We start from the raw sequence: 13,327 nt of genomic DNA, 5'->3' as shown, positions 1-13,327 counted from the left end.
TAAACAGTTTAACCTTATTGAGTAACTTTTTTCCCTCCCTGTTTACCTTTTTAAACTTCTCTTGAGTCTTGTATGTTAAGATCAAATTTTCTATTCAGTTCTGGTCTTTTCATATGGAAACATTGAAAGTCCCCAATTTCATTGAATGTCCATCTTTTCCCCTGAAAGAGGATGATCGGTTCTGCTGGGTAATATATTCTTGGCAGCAATCCAAACTCCTTTGCCTTCCGGAATATCATATTCCAAGCCTTGCAATCCTTTAATGCTGAAGCTGCCAGGTCCTGAGCAATCCTGACTGTGGCTCCATGATATTTAGATTGCTTCTTTCTGGTTGCTTGGAGTATTTTCTCCCTCATCTGATAATTCTGAAATTTAGCTATAATATTCCTTGGAGTTTTCCTTTTGGGATCTCTTTCAGGAGGTGATTGGTGGATTCTTTCAATGATGATTTTGTCCTCTAATTCTATAATATCAGAGCAATTCTCCTCAATAATTTCCTGGAATATGGTGTCTAGACTCTTTTTCTGATCATGGCTTTCAGGCAGTCCAGTGATTCTCAAATTGTCTCTCCTGGATCTGTTTTCCAGGTCAGTTGTCTTTCCAATGAGGTATTTCACATTTTCTTCTATTTATTCATTCTTTTGATTCTGCTTGACTGATTCCTGGTGTCTCATCAAGTCATTATCTTCCAACTGTCCAATTTTAATTTTTAAGGCATTGTTTTCTTCAGGGAGATTATGCACTTTTTTCCCATTTGGCCAAATGAATTTTTTAAGGAATTGTTTTCTTCAGTCAATCTTTGTGCTTCCTTTTCTAAGCTGCTGATTCTTTTTTTGATAGTTTTCTTGTGTTGCTTTCATTTCTCTCCCCATTTCTCTCAATTGATTTTTAAAATCCTTTTTGAGCTCTTCCAAGAAGGCTTTTTGTTCTTGAGACCAATTCATCTTCCCTCTTGAGGCATCACATATAGGCAATTTGGGAGTATTGTCCTCATCTGAGTTTGTGTTTGCCTCTTCCCTGTTGATACAGAAGCTCTTAATGGTGAGAGCTCTTTTTTGTTTCTTACTCCTACTGCACCTTTTTTTTTTTAAGTTGAGGTCTGCTCTGGGGGCACCAAGGTCCCTGTTTCAAGCTTCTTGTGCTGGGGTATAGGAGCTGTGTCATTGATTTCTACACTGAGACCTCTATGGTTTATGGATTTAACACCCTGGGCTTGCTGGCTGTGCACTGGGATTGGTAGGCCTGGTCATGCCTGTCCTGTGGTTGGCCCTCCAGCTCGCAGCCTGCCCTCTCGTCTGGTGCAGATGGGTTTTGCCACTGTCCTGCTGCACCACCAGCTTGTTGAGCCAGGATCCAGGGCCCTCAGTTGCTCGGCTGTGGCCCACAGCTTCCTGTTGACTTGCTGCACTGCTTATCTCTGGTTGTCTCTTTGTAGGTTCTGTAGTTTCAGAATCTATCCAGAGGCTTGATTTAATGTTCTTTTTGAGGGAACAGAAGGAGAACTCAAGCAACTCACTGGCTTCTCTCCACCATCTTGGCTCCGCCCTCCAAGATAGCTCTATTTATAAAAAAGTTTTCATTGACCTCAAATCTAAATATGTCTCTTTGCAGCAAGAACCTCTTACTCCTGCTACTTACTCTGGTGCTAAAGAGTACAAGTTTCATCTCTCTTCCATGATAACCTCTTACCCCAAATCTTCTCTTCTCCAGGATAAATATCACCAATTTCTTCACCAATCATTCTATAAGTTTAAGGTCCTTCTTCATCCTGGTTACCTTCCTTTTGAAATTTTCCATCTTATCAATGTCCTTTCTAAAACATGGTATCCAGAGCTGAACATGATACTCCATAAGTGCTGATTGCATAGTTAGATAGATTCAGAACTAAATGAATGACCAGACCCAGACAGTAGGCATTAATGGAGTTATGTCAGTCTGGAGGATTAGTCAGTGATTTTGATACATGAATAAAAGGCATATTTTTAATTTATGCAGATGCCACAAAATTGGCAGGGATAGTTAACACAGTAGATGACAGAGTCATTATATAAAACTATCTCAACAGGCTAGAATAATAGGCCAAATAGAATATGGAATCTAACAGATATAAATATAAAATCTTAATCCTGGGTTAAATACATCAATTTTGCAAGTTGGGGGTGGGGAAGGTTTCGCTAGAAGATGATCCATAAGAATAGGATCTGTGGATTTTCAAGTACGGCAAGTTTAGCCAATAAAAGCTAATACAAATTTTTATCTACATTAAGAACGGCATAATGAGGAGTGGCTAGGTGGCACAGTGGATAAAGCACCGGCCCTGAATTCAGGAGTACCTGAGTTCAAATCTGGCCTCAGACACTTAACACACACTTACTAGCTGTGTGACCCTGAGCAAGTCACTTAGCCCTCACTGCCCTGAAAAAAAAAAGGGGGGGGGCATAGGGTCCAAGATTGGAGAAGTGATAGCTTTGCTTAATCTCCTTAGTTAGACCATATCTGAAATATTATGGTCACTTCGAGGGTGCTACATTTTAGGAACTACATTCACAAGCCATAGTGTATTGAGGTACAGTGACCAGAAAGGAGAATGGACTTAAAACCTTGCCAAAGGAAGACTGGTTGGGATAATTAGCCTGGAGAAGGGAAGATTGAAAAATGATATAACTGTTTTTAAGTATTTAGAGGAATGTCATGTGGAAGAAGAACTGAACTTGTTAGAGTTGGGCCCAGAAAGTAGAACTAGGAACAGTGGGCAGAAGTTTCAGATAATTAGATTAGGGAAAATGTTCCTAACAATCAAAGCTACTGATGTGATGAAATGAGCTGCCTTACAACAAGTTGGTTCCCTCTCTAGTGTGATAAAATAAGGGAATTTGGCAGACGCCCAAGGGTCCCACCTGATTGATTTAGTATTGTCTGAATTGGCCCCTACACTAGTAAGATGTGACCCCCTCTCTAGCAAACAGAAATTTAAAATAATTAATAGTTAACATTGATATTATGCTTACAATGTACCATGCACCATACTGAGCACTTTATAATTATTATCTCTTTTGATCCTTACAATAGCCCTGGGAGATAGTGATAATTATCTCTATTTAGCAGGTGAAGAAACTGGGGCAAAAAGAAGTTAGGTAACTTGCCCAGTGTCTTACATCTTCTAAGTGTCTGAGGCAATATCTGAACTCAGGTCTTCCTGACTCCAGGCCCAGCATTCTAGCCACTTCATGCCCAACTGTCCAGAAGCAGTCTTAATGGACTTCAAGCTCAATGAATTAAAAGTCTGATACAGTAGCTGATAAAGCTAATGTGATCAAGGGCTGTATTAACAGTCATAACTTCCAGGAATAAGGAGAAGATAGTTCTGAAACAGGGTAGCTAGGTGGCACAGTGGATAGAGTGCCTGACCTGGAATCAGGAAGACTCATTTTCCTGAGTTCAAATCTGGCCTCAAATACTTACTAGCAGTGTGACCTTGGGCAAGTCACTTGACCCTGTTTGCCTCAGTTTCCCGATCTGTAAATGAACTGGAAAAGGAAATGGCAAATCATTCTAGTATCTTTGCCAAGAAAATCCCAAATAGGGTCACAAAGAGTCAGACAGGCCTGAAAAATGAGTAAACAATAGCAAAGTTCTGAAATAATATGTCTAAGTACCTATTTCACAGGGTTGTTATGGAGTTCTAATGAAATGAATAGCTTGACAAAGTCCTTTACAAATGTCAACTACTATTATTACAGTTCTTAATAGGATAAGAACAGGAACTGAACCTGTCCACACCCAGTTATTTCTCTATCCAGGCCCAGGCAGCAACCAGGAACAAGACTCTACCACTAGTTTCCTGTCTTGGACCCCAGAAATGTCTACATCAGAAGGCTACCCACAAACGAGACCCTGCCACCCTGACCACCCAGTTTCTGGGCTTCTGTCTTGGTGTCCAGGGACTTCTCTAGGCAGTCAGTCCCAGGATAAGACCCTGCCATTCACAGCCCAGCTTCCATCTTGGCTCCCAGTGACTTCTTCTGCCAGGTCATTGGGGAGGACCTTAAACAGTCCTTAAACTATTCACCTGCTTCCCCTCAAAAAATTTCTCTCCAACCACTGATACTCTTCCTAGGTTCATTCACCAATGGTTAGCATACTCCCAGTTCTTTGTGCCCTCCCCATCTCAATAATTCTGAACATTCAGTTGCCAATGTACAAATCTAATTCTTTTCCCCCAACTACGCTATCCTTTACTCCCATCACTTTCAACTGTACCTGGCCAATGTCCTGTTCCAAATCTACCAGCCTCTTCTACTACACTCTCTGGAATTGCTGCTCCCAAAATACCAAACTCTCTTTTCATCTTAAGAATCTTCCTTTTGGGCAGTTAGGTGGTGCAGTGGATAGAGCACTGGCCCTGGAGTCAGGAGTACCTGAGTTCAAATCCGGCCTCAGACACTTAACACTTACTAGCTGTGTGACCCTGGGCAAGTCACTTAACCCCAATTGCCTCACTAAAAAAAAAAGAGAATCTTCCTTTCATGACCCCTCCAAATACTGGTACTCACTGAGAACTGGCTTCCTCCTGAAGACAAAGCTTCCTTCACTACCCTTTCTAGTACTGGCTACACTTTCTCTCATGCCCCTGGGTTATCACTCGCTAAGGTGAGGAAATTAGTATACTCTTTGCCCCACATTACTATTTCTACACTCTCCCTCTACTGCTATTACTACTCAAAAACCTCTCCTCCTTTGAGGTTCATGCAATCCAAATTTATCATCCAATCCAGATCATTTATCTATTGTTATATATGATCAACAATCAAGACCTCCATTTCCTCCTCAATGTCTTCAGCACCTGCCTCACAGCCTTTCACTCCACAACTCCTGCCTTCAGATAGGGAACTTCAATTTAAATATTGATACTTCTTCAAATACCATAAACTCCCCCATCTTCAATCTACTGAATTCCCATCACTTTCATCTCCATTTCACTTCAGCTGAACACAGAGATGGTCCTACTCTTGAATTTACCATCACCCAAAGTGTTTCATTTCTAGGTCCAAAAACTCAAAAATATTTGATCTGACAACATTTTATTCTAAGAGACTGAGGCTGACAACTTTGCACAGCTCTGCCTCACTTAAATCCAATTCACCTCCAAGTCAAGACATTAGCCTCGAGATGTCAACAGTCCTTTTTGAGAATGAAGGATGAACAACAATAATATTTTATTACTTCTCAGGCAGCTAGGTGGTACAGTAGACAGGAGTCAGTAAGTCCTAAGTTCAAATCCTGTCTCAGATACTCCCTAGTTCCCAGGTGAGTCAACCTCTCTGGTGAATGAGATCTCTGTGCATCAGTTTCCTCATTTGTGAAATTAATACAATAATAGCACCTACCTTAAAATGTTGTCATGAATAGCAAATGAGTTAACATGGATAAAGTGCTTTGTGAACCTTAACGTTCTATATAAATGCTAACTATTAACTAATATTCTTCCACCTTCTCTATGCCTTACAACCCTTAGCCCTGTTCTTTGCCCTTACTGTGAACTCCATTCCCTCCACACCTCAGTTCTTTCACTGGCTACAACCACTACATTCTTCCTTCCTTTCCTGACTTCTTACTAAATCCACACTATACTTTCAAATACTCTCAAATCCCTTGCCAATCACACTTTGCCAAGAACCAACTCTAGATCCCTCTAGATCTGCCTCCTTCACTACTATTCAAGTGCTGCTAAACAGAGCTAGAGAAAAATCACAAAACCGTGCCGAACTAATCACTGATTAAAGTTACCTACTCTCAACTGGGCCTTTGGTACAGTAAGGCAATCATTCAACTCCTCCCTCAACAATTCCCTAACATTTTCCCCAGCAGCTGTTTCAAACTTTCTCATCTCTCCTCCTTCCTCTGTGCTAAAGATTCCACCTCCTACTTCACTAAAGAAATTTAGGCCACTCATGAAAACTCCTTCTTCTCTCCCTCCTCCTCATCTATATCACTCAGACATCTCTTCCTCCCCAGTCCCACTCCATTTCCTCCATCACTCCTATCTCACATGAAGAGGTGGGCCTTCTTCTTACCAAGGCAAAGCCTTCTACATACACCCTCCTTAATTCTATCGCCTCCTATCTCCTTCAGTAGAATTCCCCCACTATCCCTGCTCTCTCTCTCTAATTTTCATTCTCTCCTTATGCCTTGTGGACAACGCCTTCCCTGCTACCTACAAACACACACTGGTCTACCCCATCCTTAAAAACCCTCACTCAATCCAACTGTCTCCAACTGCTATCATTCTATCACTCTCCCTTCTCAGCTGAATTCCTGGAAAAAGTCCCCTACACTTGGTGCCTCCTCTTTCTCTCCTCTCATTCTTCTTAATCCTCTCCAAGCTGGTTTACAACTTCATCATTCAACTAAGACTGCTCTTTCCAAAGTTACCAATGCTTTCTTAATTGCCAAATCAGATTTCCTTTCTCAAGTTCACTCTTTTTTACTTCTCTGTCACATTTTTTACATTGCTGATCAATTTCTCCTCCTAAATACACTCTTCTTTAGGATTTTATGACACTGTTCTCTCATGGTCCCCCTCTTTCCTGGCTCTTTTTCTTTTCTTTTTCTTTTTTTTTAATTAATAAAGTATTTTATTTTTTTCCCGTTACATGTAAAGATAGTTCTCAACTTTTGTTTATACACGCTTTCCAATTTCAGATTTTTCTCCCTCCCTCCCCTCTCCCCTAGACAGCAGGTAATCTGATATGTATATATATATACACACACACACACACACACACACACACACACACACACACACACATAATAACATTAATCCTATTTCTGCATTAGTTATGTTATAAGAGAAGAATCAGAGCAATGATGAAAAACCTCAAAATAGAAAAAACAACAGCACCAAAAACAAAAGAAATAGTATGGTTCATTCAGCATCTATACTCTGCAGTTCTTTTTTTTTTTCCTTGGATTTGGACATCCTCTTCTATCATGAGTTCCCTGGAACTCTTCTGTACCATTGCATTGGTGAGAAGAATATAGTCCATCACAGTAGATCAACACTCAATGTTGATGATACTGTGTACAATGTTCTTCTGGTTCTGCTCATCTCACTCATCATCAGCCCATGCAAGACCCTCCAGGTTTCTCTGAACTCCTCCTGCTCATCGTTTCTTACAGCACAATGGTATTCCATTGTATTCATATACCACAACTTGTCCAGCCATTCCCCAATTGAATCCCCTCAACTTCCAATTCCTTGCCACCACATAAAGAGCAGCTATAAATATTTTTGTACATGTGGGTCTCTTTCCCCCTTCCATGATTTCTTTGGGAAAAAGACCCAAAAGTGGTATTGCTGGGTCAAAGGGTATGGACAGCTTTATCACCCTTTGGGCATAATTCCAAATTGCTCTCCAGAATGGCTGGATCAGTTCACAGTTCCATCAATAATGCATTAGTGTTCCAATTTTCCCACAGCTTCTCCAACATTTATTATTTTCCTTTTTTGTCAGTTTAGCCAATCTGATAGGTGTCAGGTGGGACCTCAGAGTTGTTTTAATTTGCATTTCTCTAATCAATAGTGATTTAGAGCATTTTTTCATATGGGGATAGCTTTGGTTTCTTCATCAGAAAACTGCCTGTTCATATCCTTTGACCATTTCTCAACTGGGGAATGACTTGGATTCTTATAAATTTGATTAATTCCCAATATATTTTAGAGATGAGGCCTTTATCAGAAGTACTGGCCACAAAAATTGTTTCCCAGCTTTCTGACTCCCTTCTAATTTTGGATGCACTGCTTCTGTTTGTACAAAAATTTTTTAATTTAATGTAATCAAAATCATCCATTTTGCATTTTATAATATACTCTATCTCTTGTTTGGTCATAAACTGTTTTCCTTTCCAAAGATCTGATAGGTAGACTATTCCTTTCTCTCCTAATTTACCTATGGTATCACCTCTTATGTCTAAATCATGTATCCATTTTGACCTTATTTTAGTATAAGGTATAAGATGTTGGTCTATGCCTAATTTCTGCCATACTATCTTCCAGTTTTCTCAGCAGTTTTTGTCAAATACTGAGTTCCTATCCCAGAAGCTGGAGTCTTTGGGTTTATCAAAGACTACATTACTAGTGTCATTTACTACTGCATTTCCTGTGCCTAGCCTATTCCAATGATCTACTACTCTATTTCTTAGCCAGTACCAGATAGTTTTGATGACTGTTTCCTGGCTCTTTTGATAAATCTTCATCTAGATCATGACAAATAATCATGGGTATACCCTAAGGTTCTGTACTAGATTCTCTTCTCTTTTCCCTCTATAACACTTCACTTAGTGATCTCATCATGTTTCATGGGTTCAATTATCATCTGTATGCAGATGATTCCCAGATCTATATATCTAGCCCAAATCTCTCTCCTGAGTATCAACAATTATATTTTAGATATCTAGAAATAGATGTCCAAGGGCAACTTACTCTCAACATGCCCAAAACAGAATTCATCACCCTTTCCCCTAAATCTCTCTTTGAAACATCCTTAATATTTTTGAGGGTGCCACCGCCCTCCCAGATAACCGGGCTCATCACCTTGATGTCACTTTCAGCTTGTTACTCTTACTCCAAAATGTCCAAAATCCATTGGATGCTAACTATTATTATCTACTGACAAAACTTGTCATTTCTACTTTCTCAACTTATCTCATACTTCCCTTTCTAGTTCAGGTCCTTGTACCTCTGTTTAGACTACTTCTACCTGTCCTCCCACCTCATTTTTCTCCCTACTCCAATCCATTTTCTACTCAGCTGCCAAAGTGAATTTCCTAAAGTTTTTCCCCCTACTCAAATTCCAGTGGATTCCTATTACCTCCAAGATCAAAAACTAAATTCTCTGTTATTTAAAGCTCTTCACAACCTGGCCCATTTCCTATCTTTACAATATTCTTACATGTTACTCCCTTCCATGCACTCTATAACTAGCCATATTAGCTTTTCAAATAGCTAACCTATTAGGTGACACCACATTTCTCAAGAATCTCTGTTGTTCTGCACTGGCTCACACCCATACCTGAAATGTTCTCTCCTCAACTCTGCCTTTTGGCTTCCTTCAAGATTCAACACATATCTCACCTCCTGCATGAGGTCTTTCCCAGTCTTCCCAGCTGCTAATGTCTTTCCCTCTGAGATGTCATTCTATCTACTCTGCCTACATCTTATAAAAATACCTAGTTACTTTCATATTTGTCTCCCCCCTAAGAATCTGGGATCCTTGAGGCACAGGATGTTTTTGCCTCTTTTGTTATCTCCAGGACTTACCTTAGTCCTTGGTATATAGTAAGTGCTTAATAAATGTTGATGAGTGACTTATGGTGAGGAAATTCCCTCTACCAAAGGAGGTTGGCACCTTCTCTAGAATTTTCAGTTTTAAAGAGTTGCCTCATGCATTGAAAGATTAAGTGATTTAGGGGGCAGCTAGGTGGTATAGTGGATAAAGCACCAGCCCTGGATTCAGGAGGGCCTGAGTTCAAATCCAGTCTCAGACACTTGACACTTACTAGCTGTGTGACTGGGCAAATCACTTAAACCTCATTGCCCGGCTAAAAAAAAAAGATTAATTATTAATTATCCAGGGGTCACATAGCCAGTATGGTTAGAGGCTGGGCTTGAAACCTGGTCTTCCTGGCTTTGAGGTCAGCTCTCTATCCACTCTGCTATGTTGTTTGTCTAGTCTTAATAAGTGTCTTTAATAAGAGAAATGAAGTGTATCTGCACATCTCTGGTCCAGAGCAAGAACATCCGAGGATTTTAAAATCAAGGTTTAAATTTAGTGGGACCTGGCATATGGTACTATTTTGTGTTTATTCTCTTTATATTTCTTCTGCATACTTATATACATATACACATGTATTTTTTAAAGCTATTGTTTTGTTCAGTTGTATTCGATTTTTTGTGTGTTTTTGTTTTGTTTTTGCGGGGCAATGGGGGTTAAGTGACTTGCCCAGGGTCACACAGCTAGTGTCAAGTGTCTGAGGTCGCATTTGAACTCAGGTACTCCTGAATGCAGGGCCGGTGCTTTATCTACTGCGCCACCTAGCCACCCCCCTGTATTCGATTTTTGAATCCTCAAAATCCAAGAAAACCTCAAAATGGGGTCATGAAGAGTAAGAACTGACAAAATAAAAAGTACCGGTCTCCTTGCTGTTTCTCACTACTGATTCCAGACTTTTTCACTGGATGTCCTACATGCCTGCAATGCTCTCTCTTCTCTCTCCTTATCTCTGCCTCCAGGCTTCTTTTAAATCTCATCTGAAGTCCTAATTTCTTCAAGAAGCCTCCCATTTGGTCTGCGCATAGGTTGTTCGTACAGTTATCTGCCTGCTGTCTCCCCCATTAAACCGTGAGCTCCTTGGGAGCAAGGGCTGCCTTCTGCCTTTCTTTGCACCCTCAGGCTGGTACACTTTGAGTAATCGTGGTCTTATAGACTTGACTTGACACACACAGAACGAAAAACTAACAATAATTCGCACCTCGGGGCCTGAACAATGTCATCAGAAGTAACCCCGGGTCCCGATCCGCGGCCCCAGCAGCTGTTACTTAACCCCCTCCTCCCCCGAAGGAAAGAAAAGACGCCGCGGGCCCGGTGCTCACCCTCCACGGCGTTGTTGACTTCCTGGATGAAGAGCTGCAGCTTCATCACCAACGTGGCGGCATGCCCGTCCACCTTCCCCGGGGCCTCCTTGGGGACCGCCTTGAAGGCCCCATTGATCCACTCCTTCACCTCGAAGTCATCCGCAAGGAACTTGGAGAAATCCATCGCCTTCCCCAGGGCCAAAGGGCCCAGACGGCCGGGCACGCAGGGCCCACCGAACCCCGCGGCCCCTTCCCAGTCTTGTAGGCCCGAGCCTCGGGCGCTCGTCAGCGTCCCGAGGGGCGGCGGGGACACCCGACGGGGATACTGTCCAGGGCAGGGATGGAAATCAAGCGGACGGGGCGTCCGCGCGCTCCCGGAAACCGGCTCTTCCCGGAGGCGGGACTTCCCCTCGGTAGAGCCGCCGATGCCCCTGTGCTCGGCTGGGGACCGAGTCGCCGATTCTTCCCCCAACTCTCGGAAGAAGAGTTTCCCAGGGCATCCACCAGCGGCGCTAAAGCGAGCTGTCATTTTACCGGAAGTAGTTGGCAGTTTCCGTAGCAACGGGTGATCTCTTACCTCCTCCGTTCCCTTCTCCCCGCCCCCGCCCCGTGTGTGAGTGTGTACGCGTGCGTGCGCGTGTGTATGTGTGTGTCCTAAACTGCTAGTGCCTTCCCTCCCAAACTGCTTTGTATTTAGACCATGACATCGGGATGATGTCATGACGTGTGTATATGTATGTGTATACACGTACATATATACATACACATACACACATACACATACACACATACATGCACATATATACATATATACATATACACATATAAATACACATATACATATATATACACAATACTAAATGACTTCTAATATCCTTTCCAATTTCATTATGTCTTCCCCCTCCCCTTTGCTCCCTCCTCATTTACCTCAAATCTTACTAAAATGCAATGCTACTTTTTGAACAATCAATAACTTTCCATATCCTTCAGGACCCAATGATTCTACTACTGGACATATACCCCCAAGGAAGTCAAAGACAAAGGGGCCTTATGTATTAAAATATTTATAGCAGGGTTCCTAGTAGAAAAAAAAACCTGTAAACAAAATGAACAGTCATCAATTGGGGAATCGCTGAACAAGTTATGGTCTATGAATGTAACAGAATATTGTTGCACTAAGAAATGAGAAATTCAGATAAATGTGAAGAATTCTATGAACTGATGCAGAGGAAAATAAGTGGGACCATAAGAACAATACATGTGACTACAATAATGTAAAAGATAAGAAAACTAAAAGTAAGCCAAAGTGAGTAACTGTAATGATTATTGGTGTTCCCAGAGAAACACAACACAACTCCCATCTTTCAGGAGAGAGGTAGAGGACTATGAAAGATGACATACAGTGTCAGATATAATCACTGTATCTTTTAGTTTTCTCTAAGTATTTTCCTTTGTTATAAAGGAGATGAGGAGGGATAGAGTTGTGCATATATCCAAAAAGGATTACCATCAATGATTTTTAAGCTGGGAAAAAATATAGCATTGCTTTGTTCCCCACCTCCTTTTTTTTTTTTGGCCTATCACATTCCTTTTTAATAGAATATTTATCCTTCCATAAACATTATGGTTATGCATCCCATCCTGCCCCAAGTTTCAATGATTACCATTTCATTAGATTTTCCACTCCAGAGTTTACCTTGCTTGTTATCCATACTTTGTACTTTTGTAGGTGAACATTTGGGGCCATGTATTTTATTGCCATGTCTGTCTTGGATTTTGTCTCCTATAAAGTTGGGGGCTTCTCTTGGGCAACTAATGGCTCCAAGAATCATTTTCCTCATCTATAAAATGAGGTGATGACCTCTCAGGTCCCTTCCTGCATCTATGGTTCAAATCTCATCTTACTGCTATTACTGGGCATTTTTCCTACATTGTAGGTAGATTTCTCTATGGTATCAGGCTTCATAGATATTTAAGTAGGCAGCTTACTTTTTCAGTTTAAAACTTTTGATAGATTTTTAAGTCTAAGAAAAAACATTTTTACTAGGCCTTTTAAGTGTACTACATTCTGTTATTCCTACACTTTAAACCAGGATTCAGAAATCAAAACCCATCTTCAAATATAATCTTGGGGGGGGGCGGGGCAATGAGGGTTAAGTGACTTGCCCAGAGTCACACAGCTAGTGTCAGGTGTTTGAGGCCGCATTTCAACACAGGTCCTCCTGAATCCAAGGCCAGTCCAAGGCTCTATCCACTTCGCCACCTAGCTGCCCCTTCAAATATAATCTTAATCAGCTGTTCACTTCCTTTATCTTTTTCTTAAATCTTTGCCTCTGAACAGCAGTAGTGATGAAAACAATACCTATGTCCCTAAAGTCTCCAGTTTCTTGCCTTTAACTTCATAATCTCTAATAATGCTTTTGAGATTATTTCTGGCAGTATTATCTGTGCCCACATCAATCACCTTATTCAATTGTAAATTAGTTTTTCAAAATACAGAAAATTGTCTTGATATGAGTATCTCACTTTAAGCAGTAGATATGTCCCAACATATTTCTGGTAAATCATATCACCTTTTAAATGTATTCTTTTTTCATATGTCTCCTTTGGAGCCATGCTTAGTTTTTTTTTTAATTAATTAATTATTTTTTTTTTTGGTGAGGCAGTTGGGGTTAAGTGACTTGCCCAGGGTCA

General features: G+C 41.0%; 1 protein-coding gene across 1 annotated transcript in view; it reads right to left on the bottom strand.

Moving 5' to 3' along the window:
* COG7 (component of oligomeric golgi complex 7) overlaps positions 1-11,220 on the bottom strand; it is a 70,577-nt gene extending 59,357 nt beyond the window's left edge. Inside the window, 1 exon segment of the mRNA XM_043976024.1 lies at positions 10,652-11,220. Coding sequence (XP_043831959.1) covers positions 10,652-11,162 — 511 coding nt within the window. The 5' untranslated portion in view covers positions 11,163-11,220.
* Positions 11,221-13,327: the final 2,107 nt, after the last annotated feature.

The sequence above is a fragment of the Dromiciops gliroides genome, chromosome 1 (assembly GCF_019393635.1).
Source record: "Dromiciops gliroides isolate mDroGli1 chromosome 1, mDroGli1.pri, whole genome shotgun sequence".
Lineage (NCBI taxonomy): Eukaryota > Metazoa > Chordata > Mammalia > Microbiotheria > Microbiotheriidae > Dromiciops > Dromiciops gliroides.
Note: the sequence above shows the minus strand (reverse complement) of the source record. Positions and strands in the feature narration are given on the sequence as shown.